Raw genomic sequence first — 22,784 nt, 5'->3', positions numbered from 1 at the left:
CTTTTGCTTTTTGTAATCAAATAGGCTCTTTAGTTTGCTTATATTGCAGGCTGCCTTCTTTCCTGAATATGTTAATATCTCTTGTTATTGGGCTCAATTTCATTTCACTTAAGCACAAATAATCAGAGTTGTAAATAGGATTTGAGATCAATACTCATGGAAATCTTGCACAACGGCATTAGTTCTTCCATTTTCTGGAAATATATGATATATCTATACGGTCACATTTTTGTTGTAATATCACTTTGATGACTTACAGTCACCCTACAACTAATAGTCAGATTTTTCCTTGTAGAGTTGCTTCAAGCTGGCAGTCTCCCACATTATCACAGAAAACTGTGTGAAAGTTAAGCATTTAGTTTGAACTAGGTCTGAGGCTTCTTCAGGCCTCCACTTCATCCTGCTGGCTTTGGACTCTTTTCTGCTATTGCCTTCTTGCCCTTTGACCACAAAAAGAGTCCAGATCATGTTGCTTAGACTTAGACAAATAACTTGCAGTTGCCTAGGGAGGGCACATCACATACACTGGCAGTCTGTGTAGCTGGCTGTGTTAGTGTCCCCTGTGTGTTTGCGCTGGTGCGCGTGTGTGTGTGCACGCCTGGGATACGCGCTCAGCCTCACTCCTGATTGAACCTGCAAATGGAAAAGCAGCAGCTGCATCCATCAGCCTGGGAAGGAGAAGGATCTCCCCAGAGCGTGCCAGAGATGGTGGCCTTGGTAATATCTCTTAACAGTTTTGGGTTTGTTTAGAACATTAGGAAACTAAGGGGAGACATGACAGCACACTTCAAATGTCTTCAAGATTCCTGTGAAAACACTTTTCTTGTATCACTAAAAGGCAGAAAGAGAGGTTCCTACCTTTTAAATCACTGTGACAGCTACAGAATTGAATGTCTTTAGTGTTGATATCTACATCTAACTCAGTGAGCTGGTGCTCCCCTTATCAGAAATGGAGAGAAATAGCTACCTGAGGAGCGTAATTAAACTCATCTAATACAGGTGTCAAAAGTAGACTGAATTACTTGTACCTGAAATCTGCTTATTTCTGTCTCTTAACTACAAGGACTAACTCCACAGACTTTTAAAGTTAGGTGAGATGAGTCCTACACTGAAATTCTCACAGACTTTAACTAATTTACCTGCTTGGCATCTTATTAATTTAAGAAAACACAACTCCTACTTGAGGCTTGAGGTATGAGGAACCGAAGCAAAGAAAGGTATTGAGCTTCAGTAGTAAGAGGATCAGGCCCTGACTTAATCAGATGTCCTTGCTTGGGGTAGACTCAAGAAGTCTGGCACCAGAACTTTTTTCTGTTATACTCCAGGTCCAGTGTCTTAAGTGCAGACGCTGTTCTCAAGTTGCTGAGATGAAGACAATAGGAAGATATGTCACAGCATCAATCCTTATTTTGAAAGGTCTGCTTCAGGACTGCAGGCAACCTCGTCAGGTTACTCTTATGTTCTCAATGTCAAGTGCCGATATTAAAATAGAGAGGACACTCATCAGAAAATTCACTGTGAGTGGCAGTGTGAAGTTTGGGTATAAGTTTTGGCAAATGAAGCGTGTCCATGTTTTGCCTCATAGAAAAGCATCACACTTAACTCATTGCATTGCCTCCAACAGGCTTTTAAAGGAAGAGTACTCTTAGCATGTCCCAGAGACATCCCCACAAAGAACAGAAAAAAGTAGCTCATCTGAGGGCTGCTTTAATTTCTCCGAGTGCATACAGGCAAGATATTTTCTCTAAAAGACTTTTAGAAAATCCAATGGGCTGTGTTTTGGGTGAGCTGTCCTCTAGGAAGAGGGTTACCTGAGAGAAGTGTGCTGGATAGCACCATCTATACACACAAAGAATCCACTCAATTTAGGTGCCTGAGGAATAAGAAAGGGTAAAGGGTACAGCTTCATCCTATGAGTATGCAAAGTGGTAAACAAAGCTCATCAGACTGCAACAATAGTTCTTTGGACAATCACTAAGCAGCAGAATTCCAGGAAAACCTGCAAGATAAACACCACTCTGGAACAATAGTGCCTGCTTTGGAAAAAATAGCAGGGAGGAGACTCAAAACCTGATTTTGATCTGGAACAGTCTTGTAAGCAAGATGCATCACACCTCTCAGATGACAAAAATATTCCAGTACAACATCTATATACTCTTCAGACTGTACTTGAATGATCTAAATATGGCATTGTCTAAGCCTCTCACAACCTTCAACTAGGTTGTCCGTTGAGCTTTGATCTTCTGCAACACCCTAACTTGATTCACTAGGACAGATGGCAGGCATGAAAAATTAAGCCACTGGCTGGTAAGCCTCCATCCCTGTGCAAGCTGCATATTAAAATTATCATATAACCAAGAGCTGCAAGATGTACAGTGCATACCTTGAAAACGGAGAGGAGAGAAAGTTCCCCCAAAAGGGCTGAAGGATGAGACTGGACTGAGCTTGTAGCTGATCCCTAGGGCAGCCCAGTGGGTAGTCCGAGTCCAAAGTCCAAGGATGACCTCTTCATATTAAATGATGTTACAAGATGGTCTCCTGCCTCTCTTGGCTCACCAGCAACACTACTGAGCAAGTAATACTGTGAAACTATCATAGTTTGTGATCCATATTAGGCTAGAAATCAGGCATAAGAGTGATAAAATGTAAAGGGGACTTGCCTGTAAGTCACAAACTGGGGATGAATCCTGCAAAGCACATCTAGAACTCATGATTAAACTGAATGCTTAAAAGGTCTAGCTTGATAAATTTCCAGGGTATTAAATGTTCATGCTAAAGCTTAATTCTCTTTCAGGTTTATTCCTTTTAATCAAACACAGTTTTACATTGCTAATGCATTACCCTCTACATAACAGAAAAAGAAAAAAAATCCAACCTCCCTCCCAAAAGAAAACCACGTAGTGTCACTTGCAGTAACTAATATTTTGAGATTATGAGACATCTCCTAACATGCGGAACAGTGAACCCCACACAGGAGAACACTTCTAAGAACAGCACTATCTTAAGAGTCTACTGCAAAAAAAGTAGACTGCATTTCCATTTTCTGATGGGTTGCAGCATGAGGGAGGAAAGTCTCTTTCATTATGTCATTTGACCAGAGCTGCACAGTAACATCCACATAAGAGCTGAATCCTTCTTTTCTGTGAAATTATTGGTTTCATGCAGTCTTCATACTTTGGAAGCAGCAGTGCTTAGACACTCTACTCCTGGTTTTCAATCCCTCACAAAAATCACAAGGACTTCACTTCAACTCTTGCCAAAATAAACTGTTTTTGACCATCCAGGAATTACAAAGTGGAAAACAGGTGTTGTCAGAGGTACCTGTTTGAAGAATGCTATATATCACTAAATAAAAATAAGTTGATTTAACATACATCCACTTTCTATCCACTTTCTCACCTTTAGTTACTTTTAGGTTTCTGGTATATATTTGCACAGAGAAAAGAGAATTATGCCCTAACCCATTCCTTATGAAGTCAGTATAGCCAGGGTTTGGATAGGAAGAGGATTGTCAGAAGCCTTATTGGGACACTTACATGTAGATGAGGGGTTATTTGAGCAGAGAAGGTACAAACTTGTGTGCAAAGAAACAACATTAAACAGCAAGTGGAATCCTTGTTCTTCCCAGACAAGTAAAAGGGATCTCTGCCACTTATCTAGATGGATATAAAAGTGGGTTCCAAATTCAAATAGTTTTATAAACAATGAGGATGTTTAAAACAAGCATTATTTTAAGTGCTGAAATTAGATTAACAGGAAAGATTCAGTTTTATTTTAAGAGGGAATAGAACTATCCGAGAGTCAATAAGAAATAATTATACTATACTCTACCGGAAAAGGTAATTTATTTTGCACTGTGAAGCACTAACCAAGGATTTGTGTTGCTTTCTGCGAATGATTCCATCCAGTTACAACATTCAGCATGTGTCTTGTGAAACCCACACTGTTATTAGAGTGGGAATCTCTGGTAGCCACCTCTGCAGCAAGGCGTATTTTAGAGGTCTGCTTAGAGTGAGATGAATGATCTGAGAAGTGTCATTTTCTCTCCGTTGACCGTAAAGGGAATCTATACAAGTATCTCAGATTTAGGTAACTGTATTGCAGATATCTGAAGCTAGATAAGATGAATTTTACTGGATCACAACGCTTTGAGCATCTGCTTTGGTATACAAAGGTAACTAAGGGAGAAAGGACGGGGAGTCTGGAGACTTGACTTTATTTTCGTCTTTGCCTTTCATCTACTATGCGAATCTAGAAAATAACATTTTATCTTTAGTATCAATCAGCAAGAATGATCTCAGATGTAATGAAGGATTAAATTTATATAAAGTAGTGGGACAGGTGGCCCCTCTGAGATCTAAACATGTCTAAACAAATGTAAAATGATGTAGTGTATAATGAGTTAATACAGCATATTAAATTTAGGTATAAATTCCAGGTCTGTTTTAGTATTTTCTCTGAACCATTCATAATCCATATGTACAAATTTCTTGCAGACTGAAAATTAATGATGTTTTTGATTCTCATCACACTGGTGATATTTTTGGAAAACTGAATTACGCAATCGTGAGCAGATTTCTCGTCCTGCCGTATACCTCGATAAAAACATCATATGCTTAATTAAAATGACTGTTATGAAAAATGTCAAAGATTGCTTCACTTGTAGGTGCCAGTGAAATTAAAAAAAAAAAAGAAAAAGCAATATTTGAAGAAGATAGGCTGAATGTTTAAGTATATCCTAAAATTAAAAAAAAATACTGTTTTATAGACAATGAGTAAAACAAAAAACTTGTATTTAGTTCCAAATTTGTCAATAAAGCAAATGAAAACTAATTTGACTTTAGTTTGGCTGTTTGTTTGGGTTTTCTTTCCTCCTTTATTTCTATCACTATATACTGATGTCGAGGAGGAGAAGAACGCAGAGAAGGAGGGTTAATGATGTAAAACTAAAAGAGAAAAATGCTATTGAATTTGAAATGATCATTTCAGTTACTATTGAAAAAACAAAATTCTGATGAAAGCAAGCACCACAAAGAGACATTTTAACTTATACGCATTGAGCACTGTTTTGTTCATCGGTGAATGCAACGAAGAGTTAATGTGGGGAATTTCCCTAGCGCATGTGAAAGTATTTCCGTTCCAGCTTAGCTCAGCTTCTCCTAAAAAATGCATTTCAGCAAGACTTGCTATTGATGCTGGAGTCAGAATATATTTGTTAGCCCCAGCCGACAGCCCCATTGCCGTGCAGCTGAGACCCCAAGCCAGACGCCTGAGCCCAGTGACCAGTCCGTGAACCTGTGAACATTGCTGGCGGGATAGCATGGGAGGGAGTGGCACTTCCTCACTTCTATCTCCTCGCACCCAGGGTCGCCTTGGCTTGTGGTTAAACAGAGATATAATTATACTGGAGGTGTGGCTACACAATGTGATATTATAATTAACAGATCCTGGACGGCTCTTTCTCAGCATTCACTAATTAATCTTCCTAGCCCCCGGGTATGTCAGTTTATCTCTGCGTTACAGTCCGTGAGACCAAAGTAGAGAGGTTAAATGTCTTACTTGCAGCCCAGAGTGGAGACAGTAGCTGTCAAGTGGCTTCTTAATGAGAAAGCCCTGTCTCCTGTTTTTCACAGTTTAACCGTGGCCCTTTCACTCAGAGAAATCCAGTTTTTGGCAGCACGGTCTAGAAGAGCTGATAGCAGGCCCAGGAGCGGGGAACATCCTCATGGTCCCGGCTCTGATGACCCTTTGCTGCACAGCCCTGTTCAAGCATCTTCCTACAGTTCGGCTTCTTGTGGATTAATCGGACGCTCTGACAATACAAATTCCTAATGGCATGGTGAATGCGCATGTTTGTGTGTGTGAATCCTGCTGCAAGCCGAGCTGGAAGGATATCCAAGGCTGAAAAAAAGAGACCTGAGGTGAGGGCCTAGGTTAAGGTAGGGATTTAGGCTTCTTTGTGCCTCAGGATACGGATTTCAGAGGAAATAGTGATAAGTGAGTCCTCTGAAGATTATATATAGACAATTTGGGAAACTGTACATCTGAGGGAAATACATATATATATAGGATCAGATGTGAATATGTGAAAGAACATTTTTGAAAGCTGCCTTATGATGCCCACAAATGGATGCACCATTGTGGGCAGGCAGATATTTTGTCTCCGCTTAGTTTTTGGAGCAAGTTCTCATCTCCTCAGCTCTGAAGTCTGTCTGAGATTCTTTATATGCATCCAACGATTACAACAGGTTTATCGACATACTTATTCCTGTCAAATCACTGACCTTGCAGCACTCAAATCCAGTGTTACTGGAAGGATCTCTCTGGGGTATGTGGAGGGTAAAAGAAAGTACTCGTTTCATCTAAGTGTGCATGTCTAAAAGTTAGTTATATAGTCTAAATTAATCATCTCTGGTCACTGGAAAGAGACAGATATCTGTCTCTGGTGGGATCTATTTTAGCTCAGTGATTTTAGACAAGTCTTGTATGGCATGATGATATAAATCACTCTCTGGAGTTGTCAAGCCCTGTTTTTCACCAGTATAAAGCCTTAGCTTTACTCACTTAATATGCTGTTATTGTAGGTGTGGTACATTAAGGGTTTAAGTGAGAGAAGATTTACGGAAGAGTTGTTCTCTTTATCAGACAAATACAGAAAAACAGGGAAGCTTTTAGGCCCACGACAGTCAGCAAGACTTTGTGACATCAAAAGTGAATTTTTTTCCATTTTACTTAGCCCAGAGTAAATGCCTGATTCTTAGGTATCTAAAACAGATAACATGAATACTGCATTTAGCATATGTTAAATATCAAAAATGTTCTTTCTTCATAAGCCATAAAACTGGGAAATATGACTTCATAAAACCTGTTCAAAACTTTATATTTAAAGTCCTTGTCACCCAAGTCAGCTGCTTAAGAGCTCTTACATCATTCTCTACAGATAAGGCTTAGACTTGTACCACAGTTGTTACTCTTATCATCTCTCAGCATATGTGCTTCTTGTGAGTATATCTGCAGCAAGAATAGAAATGTAGAGAAATTGTTGGTGTTATTAATTTCTCCACAGTATTACACCTAAAAAGCAGCACAGTTCTGTAGATATAATTTCCTCCTGTATCAAAAGGTGTATGCTAGAGCTACAAAGGAAAGAACACTCAGGGCATCAGTATAAAGAGTAAATTCATGAAAATATGTTCAGAGAAGGGACAAAAGCCTTGTTGACATGTGAGATCTCAATGAATGCAATGTTGCTTTTACCTCACCTGCCATGGACAACTCGCATTCAGAAGTATCTCGGCCTTTCCAGGGAGATGAACAACTAGGAGTAAGCCAGTGACCAAACTCTCCTTACACTCTGTGCTGAGAAATACAGTCTTCCAGGTAACATTAGATCTCGTCTGCTATTTTTCCTATTCTGCATCTATATGAAACCAATGTCTTTTGAAATTAGCTATGAAAGCAAGAAACAAAGTATCTGCACATCCCGAAGTAGGGTGGACTAGTAGGACTTATAGTGCTCCAGGGTGGCATTTCCTGATGTAGATGATATCTTCTGGCTCCTGCTGCTGCCGTAGCTGGTTAGCCAAAGCAAAAAAGCCTGGATTTTTGGGAGCAAGCTCTATCAGAAATCTCTGATAATAGAACAAGCCCTCTTTAAATATTCATTGGGCCAGAAAGAGAAGGAGAAAAATAAAGTGTGTTCAAGGGAGGATTAAAATCATCTCCCTGGATTAAATGTTGGAAAATTTCCCAGGCATTTCCTGACAGTTTTGGCAAAGTTAGTTACTCTCCTGTAGTAGATTCTGGGTATGAAAAACTAGTGTCTTCTGAGGAAAATATGGCTTACTTAGGAAATTCTCACCCAGCTTTTGTTTTACAGTGTTTTCTATAAATATTGCTGTGGCTGTGGAAACCATGAATAGTGGGATGCAGTCATGATGAGCAGAATTAACTTCAGATAGATAGCAAGTGAAGGCTACCTCAGCTAGCCAGTGATATCCTGGAAACTATAAATTGCCTAAATATGACAGGAATTTGGCCAGCAGAGATAGTAGGAAACAATGAGGGGAAAGAAACCATTGCACAAACAGTTTTTCTAGGTAGTGAAATTCTGTGCAGCCAAGTGTTAAAATCAGATCTGGACAGGATCAGAACTTCAGTGTAAAAATAAAAGGAGAAGCTCTTCATACAGGTAGCAAAACCAAAAACAGATGCAGCTGAATGTCTGGATAAGGTCCACCCTCTTGTGTTTGTAACCAGAATTACAGACCTGTGGAATAAATGTTTTTGGCTCATCTACACTTGCAAGTTAAGGTGATGAATGGAGAAAGTCCCCTGTGTGGGAAATTTATGTACGGAATAGGAGGACTAAATCAGGTTGTTTGTTGCATGCTAATGCTGTTGGTGCAATTTTGTGCCAGGGTTCAAGGGTTAGGAGTCAGAGCAGGAAAATAAATCTGAAAACGGCTGAAGACAAAGCGATTTTTGTTGAAAACTACAGATGCAATCGAAGAGTCCCTTTGAACTGCACCCATTGCAGGGTTCCAGCAAGAACTAAAAGAGATAGTCTTCTTTTGATACATATGTGACACCTACGTTGAACACACATGTTTTGCAAGTGTGAATCCTCAGAAATTATATCATGATAAGATAAAAGCAATGAGCCTCTGCCATTTTCAAAGACTTTCATCAATGTAATAATATTGCTAATATCTAAATGGGCCCAATTATGACAATAGTCCTTACTAAATGGGTCACAAAAAGGATGTTTCTCCAAGTAATGAATGTCACTGGCAAGTGACAAATCCGAGTCCTCAGTGCTGGGTCAAAACAGGCACTCAGTCCTTTGAGGTTATGCCACGCATTGCAAAGGGCCTGAAAAGGCATGTAACGAAAAATCTCGCTGAAGTAAAGGCACCCTTAGGATCAACACAAGAACTAAATAACGCTGTGACCATGTGGAACAGATCCAGCTAAATTCCCCTGTAGGTCGAAGCTGGCTGTCTGCCTGCAAATGCAGGTGGGAAAAGGCAGAGCTAAGCTGAGCTGAGCTTAAGATTCTTGAAGAGGTCCTAGAGCTGTTCACAGACAGGACCTGGTGGTAAGAAGTCTCCTGGAGAGATCTAGAGAAAATGTCTCTTGATGGGTATTTCGGGGGGCTGGTTTCTATTGCCAAATATTTTTTTGTAGTAGCATTTTATTCTACATGCTACAATATTAGTTCCAAGCAAGTGGGGGACTATCCAGAAAGGGGATGTGCCTCTTTCTCTGTATGAACGCTTTGAAAAATGATCTATATCTACTTCCCATTTCTTGACTGTCAGTGCCGTATGAAAAAAAATATCCTTAATCACCAGAATATATAGGTGCATCAGAAGCTCTGTGTTTAAGCTTGAGGTAAAAGCTGGCAGACACAGACTCAATTCAATGTGTCCCTCTTATTTTGGCTGTAAAACAGAATCCGTCACTTTTGTCTTTGCCTTTCTTTTCCAGACTCATCCCCCCTAGCATAAAGTATCAAAGAACCTTGGAATATTTGCAAGGAATTTTCCAAATGAAAGAATCAAATCATAAAAAACTTCAATGAAAAACTCTGGCTGGGAAGTGATGACAAACCAGGTGTTTATTTAGCAGGATAACATTCCGTTTATAACCAAAGAAAAGGCAACAGAAGACAGTTAAGTGGAATTTAATGTATATTACAAAAAATGTTTTAAAAGAGCAATTTCCATTAAAAAGAAAGGAATCAATGGAAGTTCCATTGCAAGAAAAAGGGAAAAGTAATCCATTAGTAGCTTAAAGATGATTTTTATTAAGCCTAAAATGACATCAGAGGTTAGTCGGGTTACTAGACTAATTTAAGTCTGAAATAATGGTGTGATTTCATAAAAATGTTAACTACAACTCAATCTAAGCTGATACACTGCAAGCGAATACACTTTATGGTTAGTTTTATTCTTTCCAAATAAGTCAGTTTCAAAGCAGCTGCAATGACATTCACCCGGACATTATCTGATTTGAGTGGTGCATTTGCAGGTAGCAGGACACTTTTGTTTCACCATTGGAAAGTTACAGCCAAACAAGACTCTCAAATTTCCACAGTTTGTGAATGCATCTTGGTACTTGCAAGGATTGGCTAAAATAAACAGATAGAAAGAAAAATGTGAGATATTAATTGAGAACCTGATCCTGGTCTGATACTTGTGTGCTTTCCAAAATGTATTTTCTCATTCATTTTCAAGACTTCTTTGCATCATTTCCTCTGCTCTGTTGTTAAGATTACTCGACTATTAATTTAATGCAGAAGAAAATCAACCAGATTATAAGTGAATTAAAGATCTGCAAGCAACAGTCGTCCCTGCTATAAATCCATTCAAACTGGCAACGCACACTGAAAGATATAAAATTGTGTATGACACAGGATATGATAGCACTGAAAAATATTTTAGTTTTTTTAAAAAATATTTGGTATGCTGTACTTGAGGGTCTCAGCACATTTCTAAAGCTTTCATGAATTAGACTAATAAAAACAAGAAAGGCAAGATTATTTTCCTCTGTTTTATAGAAATGGGAATGCAGCCCGAAAGGTGGTGTCTTGCAGCTCCCATCTGTTTGCATACTTTGACCTGCTCCACGTGGAAGTCTGCAAAACCCAAGGGCCTGAGCATGTTTTTATGTATACACGGACCCTGACAACTTGTGCAAGAGCAATATAGTATTCTGCTTAGACGAGCAGTGGAGTATTTGGTCTTAAACCTTCCAGAAGAGGGCAGCACGACACTGATTATATGGTTTTGCATTTGTTGCTAGACAGCAACACAACACATCCTTTACATCCATTATAGTGGGATTTTTAATTATTATTATTATGGGAGGGGAAGGAGGGAATGGAAGAAGTTGTTCTATGGTTACTTGCTTCCAGACTAGCGAAAAGTAAGCGTGAAAAAGTAAAAAACTGCACAGAGGCAAAGCTGTTATCTGAAACGGTGTAGCGTTTGCTGTGAGCAGGAACACGCATTCACTTACTGCAAAGCCCGCGGTCGCAGTGGCCGGGACAATCACCACATTTTGCTCCTTTTTTGTAAGGTGTAGCTATTTGCATTGGATTATTTCCTCTGAAAGTCCAAAGAAAGACAACACAAAATAAGATCAAAGTGCAGCTCTGAGCCTATGACAGGAGCTTAAATCCTTTTACCACAGAGAAAGAATTCCCCTGGTTTTTGAATAAAGCAATTTTCCATGTTTTACTTTAAGTTATTCTGTGACTACAACAATCTCAAATTCAGATGCGAAGGCTGATAAGATTTGGGGGAGGACGAAAGAAAATTAATTGACAGTTTGTCTTTGTACAGCACAAAATCAAAAAAAAAAAATCTTTTCTGCTTCCAAGCTTCTGCTTTTCTAATGGCTTCTAAACGCATTGCGGATTATAAAGAAATAACCTCAGCAGACCCCTTCTTACAGGCAGGGGTCAGAGATGTGCTCTTTACCTCTGTAAATACTCATTTGCTCTTTGCCTTCAGTTTACTTCCAACTTTCCCATTTGTGATCAGAGTTACAGAACGACTTGTGAACCTTGTCTGTCCCTAAAATATCTAGGACCTTATCTACATGCTAAGATACCCCTAATTTCTGTTTCAATATGAAATAAAATGAACATCAATATTTTGACTGCATAGTATTTCACAGTTGTTTCTACTTACTTCCCACAGTCCCAATTCCTTTTTTTTTTCAAGCAATTGATCCTACACAGGACTAACGGACCACAGGATTTTTTGAAAACATCCGAAATTATCTCATCTTAAATGAATAAAAGGGCAGTACTTACGGAGGGCAGTAATGGCAAACATAAAAGTAGTTGTATCGGCTGTTAGGACAGTAGGCAACTGCACATCCAATCTGGTAGCTGTTATACCAGATTAGCTGTAGAATTGAAAATAAATATATTATTTCAGAGCTATGTTTCATTTCCTCTCTAAATTCTCATCAATGGGCTAACAAATTAGTAGAAATGGAAAAATGTTTTTGTTTTGTTCTGTCTGGGTTTTTTAGCTGTTACGTATATAATTTCGCAATCAGGAAGAATAAATAGGAAAATGAGTTAGTCATGTCCTCCAGTTTGCAGATGTTTTAGACACGTTTTCTGGGAGGACAACAAAAGTTTATATTTGAATATTTTCATCATAGATATTTTGCTCTGAATTTTCCTAATCAAATATTTCAATCCTCTACATATAAATTGCATACATATTTCAGTGTTTGCCTCTTATTTTAAGATTAAAGATATTTGAGCATTTTTCTTCTACTGAATCACATTCGTTTTCTGAGCAGCTCTTCCTAAACACTTGTTGCAGGGGTTCTGAAGTAGATGCAAAAGAGTTTTAATTTATCACTTGGCTTTGGATATGATGGGAATGATAGATAATGGTTTGATAACAGTGACAATTTTTTTTTTCTGATAATAAAAATCTCCCAGCTCACCGTGCTCAATACAATTCTAGTGCATCGTTGCTATTTGTTTCAGTTCTCCATACCTGAGTATAGCTCTGAATATTGGCATTTTCCCTGAGTCGTCCAACTCCATACTTGAAATTGGACATCTGACTATACCATACTTTAATTGCTTCAGGCCATGTGTTGGGATAAGTTGACTGCAACACATTCTCACCGCAGACGACACCTGAAAGTAGAAGTAAGTCAGTTTGATTACCTAGGAAAGAGGCAAGGTCTAGCGTGGTAGTTATGACATAGTTACATCCTAAAAATGGTCTACGATGCCAACCTGTCTGCTCTGCGGTTTTGGGAAGAGGACGATGCACCTGACCCTATGAAAGCTGCAACGTTCCTCTGATTTCAGTGAGCTTTAGGTTCCAAATATGTATTTGACTACAAAATATTACACAAGAATAGCTATACTTAGACCAAAGGGCAATCCCTCTATTGCATCTTGTCTCCAGCAGGGACCAAAAGCAGATATTTAACAAATGGTATAAGAACAGGACAAGTACATAGCCTCCTCCTCTCTCTCAAGCTTCCACAATTTATCTTTCAAGGTCTTTCTCTGACAAGGATGATATTTTTGTATTTAATAATCCTCAAAAGATACACTACATCTGATTGAGAGTTATCCTTATTTCTAGTTCACAGGCACAGGGGTCATCTGCAGATCATCATTAACCCACCCGCTTAGACTCCAGGTTTTTCACGTACCATTAACAAGTCTCTCCTCTTTGGGACTGATCTTCATTTGACACTTATCTGCCCATTTCTGAGCATTGATGGCAGCTTTCTCATTCCACTCCTGAAAGACACAAAAGATGAAGCATCCAGATCACAGGGCAGTCCATGAGGGAGAAGGAGAAAAATGGGGAGTGATCTGAGGACTGTATGCTCCTGTGGTGCTCAACAGAAAGCAGAGGAGTCACGCCAGTTTACACCACTGGGACATGGGCATCACATTTTTTCAGTGTGCAATTCAGTAACGAACTGCTGATGCTCATATTCCGCCCTTGCTTTGCACATTTTCCTTGGCCCCGGGGATTTGTTTCACTTTTTTCAAGAGAACTGCTTACCCTACAGGATAAAGAGTGGTATCCATAACCGAAGAAACATCACTGGATTTTATGTCTTATTTCCAGTTTAAAAACTTTCCCTGAAAAGGGATGCAGTTGCTGTCTGTTGCAATAGGCAAACGTAATGCAAGAAATTGTGATTTACTGTCCAGGTTGTGTTAATATGGGTTTCACAGTAATAAATGGCCCATGGTTGGGGCAAACCTCTGTTTCATAGTTCCACTATACAAATAACCCTAGGCTGAGGTTTCCCTGAGGTACTGAGGACACAGTACCTCTCACAGTGCTCATGGGCTACTCAAGCTCTTTTTTTGAAGCTTGAAACAAGACACAAGTGGTCTAATTCTCATTTACAACTTCTTCTACCCCACAGTAGAATAAATCTCCTCACAGACATTTCCCATGCTGCCTAACTGAGTTTTGCTAACTATAGGAACTAAGACATGGTGGTTAAGAGAGCGAGGTTTCGAATAGCAGCTGGGACCTGTTCCGAGACCATTGCAACGATATTGCAAGTGAAAGCATTGAGCTGTGCAAGACAAAGCACGAAACCTGCACAATAAGAGGGATAAAACTCTATTTCCTTCATCTCTTAATCCCAGAGCACTTTTCCTGCCCTCTCTGTTCACGATGCTGTGGATTGTTCAGAAGGCTACAGTCTTCTGCTAGAGATCTGGAAAACAGGTTGGCCATAATGCATAGCTTACCATCTTCAGCATGTTGCAGGCTGTGGGAGTGACAGATCTCCTTATTTCATTGTGTTGGTCAAGAATCTGTTTTCGATTTTGATCCTCAGAATGGGCAAAGAGAGAAAACATCTTTTCTTTAGTCTGAAATGGAAAATAATAACAATAGTGGTTCCAGTTCTCAGAGGTTTAACGAGCAAAATTAATTGTTATCTTCTTGTCAAACTAAAGCTCCTTGGAAATTCTCAGCTTTCTTTTACTGGTTCTTCAGTTCTTACAGTTGCTGATATTTTTCTCCTTTCATTCATATGAACTGCATTTTTGCAGAGGGAGATATGAGCCTAGATGGAACCTGCAGATTGCAGTGCTCTTTCCAGGTGTCTCCCCATCAAACACGGAGAAAACTTAGCACTGGATACAAATCTCATAACTTACCTTAACCTTTTGCATGCACTAAAAAAATCTCTAGCTCCTGTCACCTGCAAACTTTGGAAGTGTTTGAAGCTGGACCAGAATTTAGGGCTCTTTCCAGACCATTTTCTGAGGTACCGAAGATCCAGAAAGCAATGAACGATTTAGATTATCTACTGCCAGCGATGTCAGACCATAGATCCTTGCTTAGAAAAACAGTTGCAATGCTTACTTTACGTTTTTCAGGCTAACACATCCCTTAGAATGGGATTCTTCCCACTTTGCATCTAAAAATTAGTCATCTGGGTCTAAGTCAGACATCTTCATTCTCTTTGCTGTTACTGGAAAGGGTGGTTCAATCCACAAAATTCCTTCTTGGGGCTGAAAGAATCATCATATAGAAGTACCTTTTTCACCGCCCATTGATTGTAGTGGGAGTCTGTCTGAAATCTAAACCACTAGTTTGTTGATGCTGAAGTCAGTGAGATGAATTCCAGCATTGTTGTGATGGGATCTACTGTAGAATCAATACTGCTGTATTGATTCATCTTATTTAATTTTAGATATCTATAACATAGAAGTAGATTTCTAAAAATCATCTCAGTTTGCCTTTATATTCAAGAAGAAAAGCATAAAATGAGAGAGACTAATTCTGTGATATCTGTGATATCATATTCTATGATTCTAAGTTATATAAAATGAATCAAAGTTCATTATTAAGCAGATCTTTACAAATAGCTCATATTCAAATGCCTACATAGTAGATTTCTACATTTGATGAAGTTAATTCTCTCTGAGGAGTGGTGAAGAGTAGATTTTTGATACTTAGATACACGATTTTGCATTAGCTTCAGTGCATATTTTGGGGGGAAGTTTCTATTAAAAATCACTATATTCAAGTGAAGAGGATAATATGATGATAGGCAGACGAAATATTTCAATACAAAAGTCTTACGTAAACGTGGAAAGGACAAGTGAAAAATAATTTCAGCTCTGAATTTTAAAGCTTTAAAGATTACTACATTGACCAGACAAAACTACATGAGAGACCTATACTCCAGGCTCAGATATGGCTCTTTTGCACACGGATTAATGTTCTTACCTGTCCAGTGGACTGATGTAGCAAAGCAGCCAGGAAAATGACTGCAGTTAGCGGACTCATTTCTGAAGTGAAAACAGAACAAAATACGAAATACGTTAGTTGCATAAAGTTTTTCTGGTGCTGTGGTATGTGAACAAGTCACAAAACTGTTGCAAAGTGAAGCCTGCTACACAGAAGAATGTTTTATTTATTTGATGCCTAATGTAGTTGCACATGCACTGCAGTATTTGCAGAGTTAACTGAACAGAACTGGTGTGGACTGGAGGATCAGAAGATTTTTCTTGGAAACCTGGCTATTTAAAGAACAAATAAGGGTATGCTGGTGCGTGGGCACCACTATCACTTCCAGAAAGAAGACTCCATCCACCATTGAGTCAAGGACTGCAAGCGGCATGAAGTGTGTTCATTGCAACAGATGGATCAACCCCCTCTTAACTTCCTTAACATAACTGTGTCTAATTCATTAGAGTTTGTTTTGACTGAAGAACAGGACTATGGAAATAACAATAAATTGTGTTCAAACTTTTTAAGTAGGAAAAGGAAAGACTAGAAACATCAAACGTTATTGTTATTTAAAATATGTTGCATTTTCAGCATTTCCTTCATCTTTTTCTCCCTTTATGAAAAAATTACATTAATTTATTCCATGGGATCACATCAATGCACTGCTCAAACAAGCATCATCCATATTGGGAACTGGTAGGCTGGAGTGGAGCATTATTTGAACATGCGGTCAATTATCTCCTCTTGTTTCTTGCTCCCTATTTATTCATCTAACCGGTTCCTAATCTGTCTGGCAAATGGTGCTGATCACCCTCAAGCCTCATCTGATATGCCTAAATAAATAAAACTTCCAGTAAATAGTAACATTGATTATTGCCTTCTAACTGTTAAAAGCACTTATAGGCACAAATAGCTCAGTATACAGATAGTCTGAAACCCACTCATACTCCTGGAATTATTATTTTCTACACATCAGAAGAAGCAAAGCAAAAGTTTCGTATCTTGGTAGCACTGATGATATAATGAAAGTTTTATCGTTTTTCGTTGGTAAAGAGTAAAGATGTGGCAAAATCCTAAGTGAGAGTAACTTTGAGCCCAAAGAGTTATCTTAAAAACAAATTGAAACAAAGAAAGGGAAACAGAAGTAATAAAACCAATCTAGCGTAATAAACCTTAGAGCTGGCCTATGAGCAAAACCCACAGTGTGAGCAGTACAGGTCAGTGGTAGAGATTTAGGAAATCCTTCCTGATAGGGAAACTACTCTGATAAGACCTGATAAAACTGTAAATACAGAATGAAAATGTAAACAATCCACCAATCCATCTCTACTAACAGATTAAATATGCTGACGATAGGTGAGAAGAATGAATTAAGAAAGGCTGCAAAGAACTTTTCCTTCTGGCAGGAAACGAAGGAAACAGTCACATCTCACAAAGAATTTACAAGTTACCCAGGTCCTGTAAGGACCACCTACGTTTCTTTCTTCTTTTAAAGAGATGAATATTTCTCGTTCCTAGAAGAAACTTGGAAGAGACACCATTTATAGTGTTATTAATGTTATTTATTGCTTAATGCCTGACATTTCCTCTAGATTTGTGATCTGATTTTCATTCTATTGAAATTAGGTTTATATTACTGAAGTCAATTGATTTACTTCTCCTTTAGTTCTGTGTGAACGAGTCAGCCCTACATGTGCACTGTCAGAAGCTGGTGCTATAGGAAAAAATAATTAGAAAAGTAGTTTGGGGGACTAAAAAATGTGTTTTTTTTCTCAGATAGTTTAGAGTGTCTCTTGTATTTATAAACAGTGCAGCAGCTCCATTACTTTCATTTCACTGAGGAGCGTGTTTTATTGATTGTGATCTCTGGGGACAAGCAGGTCCATTTCTTGTCCTTCCTGGGGACTAAATTTCTAAGTAAAATTCATCCTTGTGCAGAGGGTCTGGGAAAGGCGTAACTGACCACTGAAAAATATGAAGTTTAGAAACACTTTTCTTCACATGTGTGATCTCTTACGTTCACATTTTATAAGCATTTCACACTAGTTTGCAGGAGGAATATGCCAATACACATGTAATTTTATATAACGCCATGGTAAAGGGATTGATTAACGATGCTCTTGCAGACATTTAATTTTGAGGTCACTCAAAGCGACTCCTGAATTCAGAAGCCAGTAGCTGTAGTTAGAAACATTCTTGGTTTCCACAACATAGAAGAATAAAGACTTTCCATTGAGATTGTAGCTCACTCAATCAGAGAATGTAAATGCAACTTTTATAAAAGTTACCATGTGACTTTTATATCCAGCCAAAAGTTCTTAGTGTTAATGTTCACAACAAAGTATTCATGAAAAATACCAGGCATGAGTCAGTATACCAGAAAAAGGTAATCTAGCCACTATTACAACAACAATTCTTTATTTTTTTTTAGAAGCTATGCAGAGCTTCAACCTACCAGTAGAGAAATTAAATCAAAGAAGAAAAGAAAAAGTAACATTTTTTTCTCACTTTCATGTAACTATCTAGGACTAAGTTGTCTGAGTTCAGTGGAATCCATATTCCCTATGAAATATTTATGGAAACACCCATCAGGGCCTGTTTCACATAGAAGTTTTTTTTCTATCCTACCTTGGGGTAGTGAGGAGGGAGCATAGACTCCACACACTATAACAAGCCCAGGGTAGTAATCCCCAGACTGATCCACCAACAAAAAGGGCATCACAGCAGTGCCATGCAGAGATGTGAAAAAATCAAGATGATGTGATCTGGAGACTATAATGCTCCTGTAGCTAAATAGGCTGCAGCTAGATTGGGCATGTATTCCCATGTTGTGTTCCATTGCATGGTACAAGTCAACAAGATGCAAACTGTCATGCTGAAGACTTCATGTCATTCAGATGTTCAGTCTTTACTGTGTTTTCACACACTTGCATAAGGAAATCATATCAGTGAATCGATCCTGCGGCCCTTAAATGTAAAGCTAGGTTTCTCTATTTTTTTTATTAAAGGATAAATTCCTAGACTGGAGGGATGTCTTTGGCTGCAGAAGACTTGTCTAACTCTTCCTCCAGTTAAAGAAACTCTTTCTTACTATTACATACAGAAATAAGATCTTCCTATTACATTCATGAACAAAGCATGGGGCTCCCCAGGTAAGCACAACAACTGGAAATATAAATCATTTTTATTTCCAGATTTAATTAAACTTGCTCAAAACACTATTGCATATTTTCAGTTGTCCAACTCTACAACCAAAATCATCCCTTGGAGTAAATTTAAAGTCAGAGAATGACTGTTCCCAGATCCACGTAAATAGCATTCAATCCACTAAACCACTTCTACGTTTCTGAAAAGACCAGTCCTTGCATTGTACCTCTAGAAAGCTCTTGAAATGTCCTGTGGTTTCGATCTAATGTAAAAATAAAAATCAACTAACTAAAAAGCTAGAAACAAACTTCTATTTGAAAAATACAGTCCAGGCTTTTCTCTTTTTTTTTTTTTTTTTTCATCTTAGTGCTTCACTGATCAGCACAGCCTTTTCTCCTGCCAGCTGATAAAATTTTCAGTATATAGCAGGTCTGAAAGTTTATGATAGCGGAAATATTTGTCTTTTCAGTTACTTTGAAACACCTTTTTTCTTCCTTCTGTGAGTTAATATTTTTAACTTTCATTTTGTAGCACGTTTTTCACTCTATTCATTAAGAAAACACAAGCAGCTTACTATATACTAGAAGATATCATCAATATTTTGTATGGTATGCATTCGAAAGTTTGGACAAATAGTTCACCTCTCTAATAGGTAAAGTTTCAAATTCAACTGTATTGTTGTATCTCACTACTCCAGAGGCATAAATTCAATGTTACAATAATTCAAATGACATTATGATTGACCATAACCCTATGCAAAATGGGTTGGTTTGTATTCATATTTAAAGAATTGAGTGAGTCACAGGACTATCTTTTGATCTAAAGAAACATGGAATTAGACTTCACTTAAGCCATTTCTCACCTAGACAGGTACAAGGTGACTTTTTCTAAGTAGAAAATATCATTTATTTTTAAGTTCTGCCCCTGGTATTATTACAAGGAGACATTTCTTTTAATTACCACGTTTGAAATGTCTTAGATATTAACTGCATTACCCATTCTAACAGAGCACCTAATCCATAAGGCCTGAACAAATGCCTCTATGGACATAATTTCTAATACTGAAATTAAATTCTGCATACATTACCTTTCTCCAGCTAGAATCCTTCTATATCTTGAAAAGAGCAGTAGGAATTAGAGATTCTGCTCACTCTAAGGCTATATATATATATGTATATATGTGCATGCCCTTCTCTTTCTTTATCAATATTTATTGCAGATAATGACATCACCTTTGGGGCTGCCCATTTTAGGAAAATGCACCTTTCTTAGGAAATAGGTGACTGAAAGTGAGCCAACCCATGTGCATTGTTCTGGCTTTATTGCTTGTCTCCAGGGCAAGCGAAGAGAAGAAAAAGGTCTGTTGTTTCACAGAGCAAAAAGACTTTGCCAAAAACCTGACATATGGTCAGCAGGCTGCAATGCTGACCATAAAACGAAAGCTTGAGTTTAGGGATGGCTGAACAGGATTGCCTTTTCTGGCTCTGGCAAAACAAAAAGAATGGAATACATATTTTGAGGGAGAAAGGTAAGTCAGCGACTCACAACATAGCTATGCACAGAATGACCTACATACTGGGGAACTCTGTTCCTGAACTTTGTTTGCTAAATAAAATTGTATCTATCTCCTTTGCTTACTGAGGCCAAAAGCCTGCAACATTGGGCATTATTTGTTTATATAATAAAAGTCTGTCGCCCAGTGTGTTGCTCAGAAATAACACGCTTACAGAATGACTACAGACGTGGGTGTTTATTTGTTGGTGGCTACAGACGTGGGTGTTTATTTGTTGGCTTGCCTCTTCCCCTGGTTCAGAGGGAGGTTTGGCCCGTATTTGCATTTTTCTTCAGTGCAGTGTCACTAAACTCACCTTTCACTTTTTACAGCAGCTTTGCTTTTGCTGTCACTTGTCAGGTAAGATCAGGGAGGCCCCAGGACCCACCTCTTCCTCCGCTCTGTTCAGACACAACCTATCTTGCTTCCTTCCATGCTGCCGCCTGCTGTCCTCGAGGAGAAACTCCATATGAAGCATCTGGACATCCCCTTGTTCTTCATCTCCAGTTCCCTCCTTCACCCTTGCCTTTGCTATGATGTCTACACACTGAACACCATTTTGGGTAATGATGTACTGAGGCTCCTGTCCAAAATGCAACCCAATATTGTTCCATTTTTTCCCATTTTCTCTGGAATTTCTGGTTGTTGCCATCATTTTAATATTGGTTTATAAAGCCTACGCAACACAGCTGCTTTTGTCCTTTATTTGTACTGCGTGCTGCACTTCAGAAAGTCAATCCTGATAGGGTCTCCCACATCCTTTTGGGTTCCGAGATAAGTGTGAATGTGCTTTTTGTTCTGAAGTGCTTGCGATAACTTTGATGAGACTAAGGTTGTCAGTACCAGAAAGCTTAAGAAGCTGCCTGCCATCGTTATTCAGACTGCCTTTTTCTATTCAGTGTAAGGGGAGGCAGAGCCTAGCAGCTCCAGATACTCAGCGTCTTGGGAGAGCGTTCCGCTTTTGCCCTGCTATCATGCAGAAAATATTTATCCAAGCCTGTCTGGAGCCTTTAAACAGGAAGCACACATTCCCCTCCCCATCCACTGTACTCAGTAATTTTCATTAATTTGCTATGCTCACCTGAGCTTTATTTGTATTGTTAAAATGAAATAATACTACCACAAGTATGTCTTTAGAACTCACCACACCTGTTTAAATAGTCAAATCCATTTGTTTTATAAAGAATGACTGTCAGATATGCTACAATTCATGGTCTAAGGGTAAAAGCATTGGGAAGAAAACAAAGATCAATAAAATTGACATCCGGGACCATGGTACAAAGAGCAACTTAGCATATCAATTCCCTCTTCCTTGTGTGGATTACCTGAAAGGGAGGAGTGGTTTGATAAGGAAATGTTTATTTATTCTACTGGTCTCTGCAAATATATGTATATCTTGAAAAATAAATCTATAGAAAGTTAGATAAAAAAATAAGAAAGTTCAGCTTTAGAGATTTGACTGTGGAATTTCCTCGTCTGGCCCTTATAGAAGTCTGAACTGTTAGAATCTGATTTGAGCACAAACAATGAAGGCAAAATTCCAGTTCCACTGAAGTTAATGAAAGCTTAACTAGTGCCTTTGATTAAAATTCATGCTGTTCTGTGTCGTTTGCATTTTGCATAAATCTTTTTCTTGGCTGCACAAGACACCTTGCAGACTTGACCCTTTTAGCTAACTTTCTTTTTCAAAAAGGAACATTATTAATTCTTAGCAAGTCAAACCGCAGACTACGGGTATATATATATATCTGTGTATGACTGTCTGATTACCTGAGGCGGTGCTATTTCAATAAATGCTCATATCTACCATGGACAAATCTTTTAAAAAATATATTCAGTAGTTAAAAATATTTGTATATAACCTACCAAACATGAAGAGAATACCTCTAGATTTCTTGATCTAGTGCTTTGAAATGAAAGGGAGATTTTTGACGACTTCTGGCTTATAGAGAGGAGTTCATTGCTCTTATCTTCTCCATTAGAAAAACCAGCACCCTAGAAACAGAACAAAGGAGATGAAAATATAAAGTGCTTTTTCTTTTTCCTTTTACAGGGATGGAGGTCATCTTGGCAATTAATAAAATAAGGGATAAGATGTCATCTTGCTAGTCACTCCCACCAGCTGCAAGGACTAGCCAAGTGCAGAAGACTGGTACTTGGTGACCTAAAAACATAAGGGAACCTGTTCTGCAATAATAAACAGATAAAATAAAATAATGCATTGATTCTTTAAGTTCCCACACAGCTTGGGCTGGTTTGTCAAAACATATGTCATAAAGTACGAATCTGATTTTCAGTCAGATATAATCGTT

The 22,784-nt window shown here is 38.5% G+C and overlaps 1 protein-coding gene across 1 annotated transcript; it reads right to left on the bottom strand.

The window, feature by feature from the left end:
- Positions 1 to 9,605: 9,605 nt before the first annotated feature.
- LOC104145393 (serotriflin-like) lies at positions 9,606 to 20,069 on the bottom strand. The gene is made up of 8 exons (XM_009676893.2): positions 20,008 to 20,069; positions 15,771 to 15,832; positions 14,279 to 14,401; positions 13,210 to 13,300; positions 12,534 to 12,679; positions 11,828 to 11,922; positions 11,026 to 11,114; positions 9,606 to 10,135 (listed from the first exon to the last, which is right to left on the bottom strand). Exons 2-8 carry the CDS (start codon positions 15,828 to 15,830, stop codon positions 10,008 to 10,010), a joined length of 732 nt encoding a protein of 243 aa, XP_009675188.2. The 5' UTR covers positions 15,831 to 15,832; positions 20,008 to 20,069; the 3' UTR covers positions 9,606 to 10,007.
- Positions 20,070 to 22,784: the final 2,715 nt, after the last annotated feature.

Source organism: Struthio camelus, chromosome 3 (assembly GCF_040807025.1).
Source record: "Struthio camelus isolate bStrCam1 chromosome 3, bStrCam1.hap1, whole genome shotgun sequence".
NCBI classification, from domain to species: Eukaryota; Metazoa; Chordata; class Aves; order Struthioniformes; family Struthionidae; genus Struthio; species Struthio camelus.
This window is presented reverse-complemented; position numbering and strand designations above follow the sequence as displayed.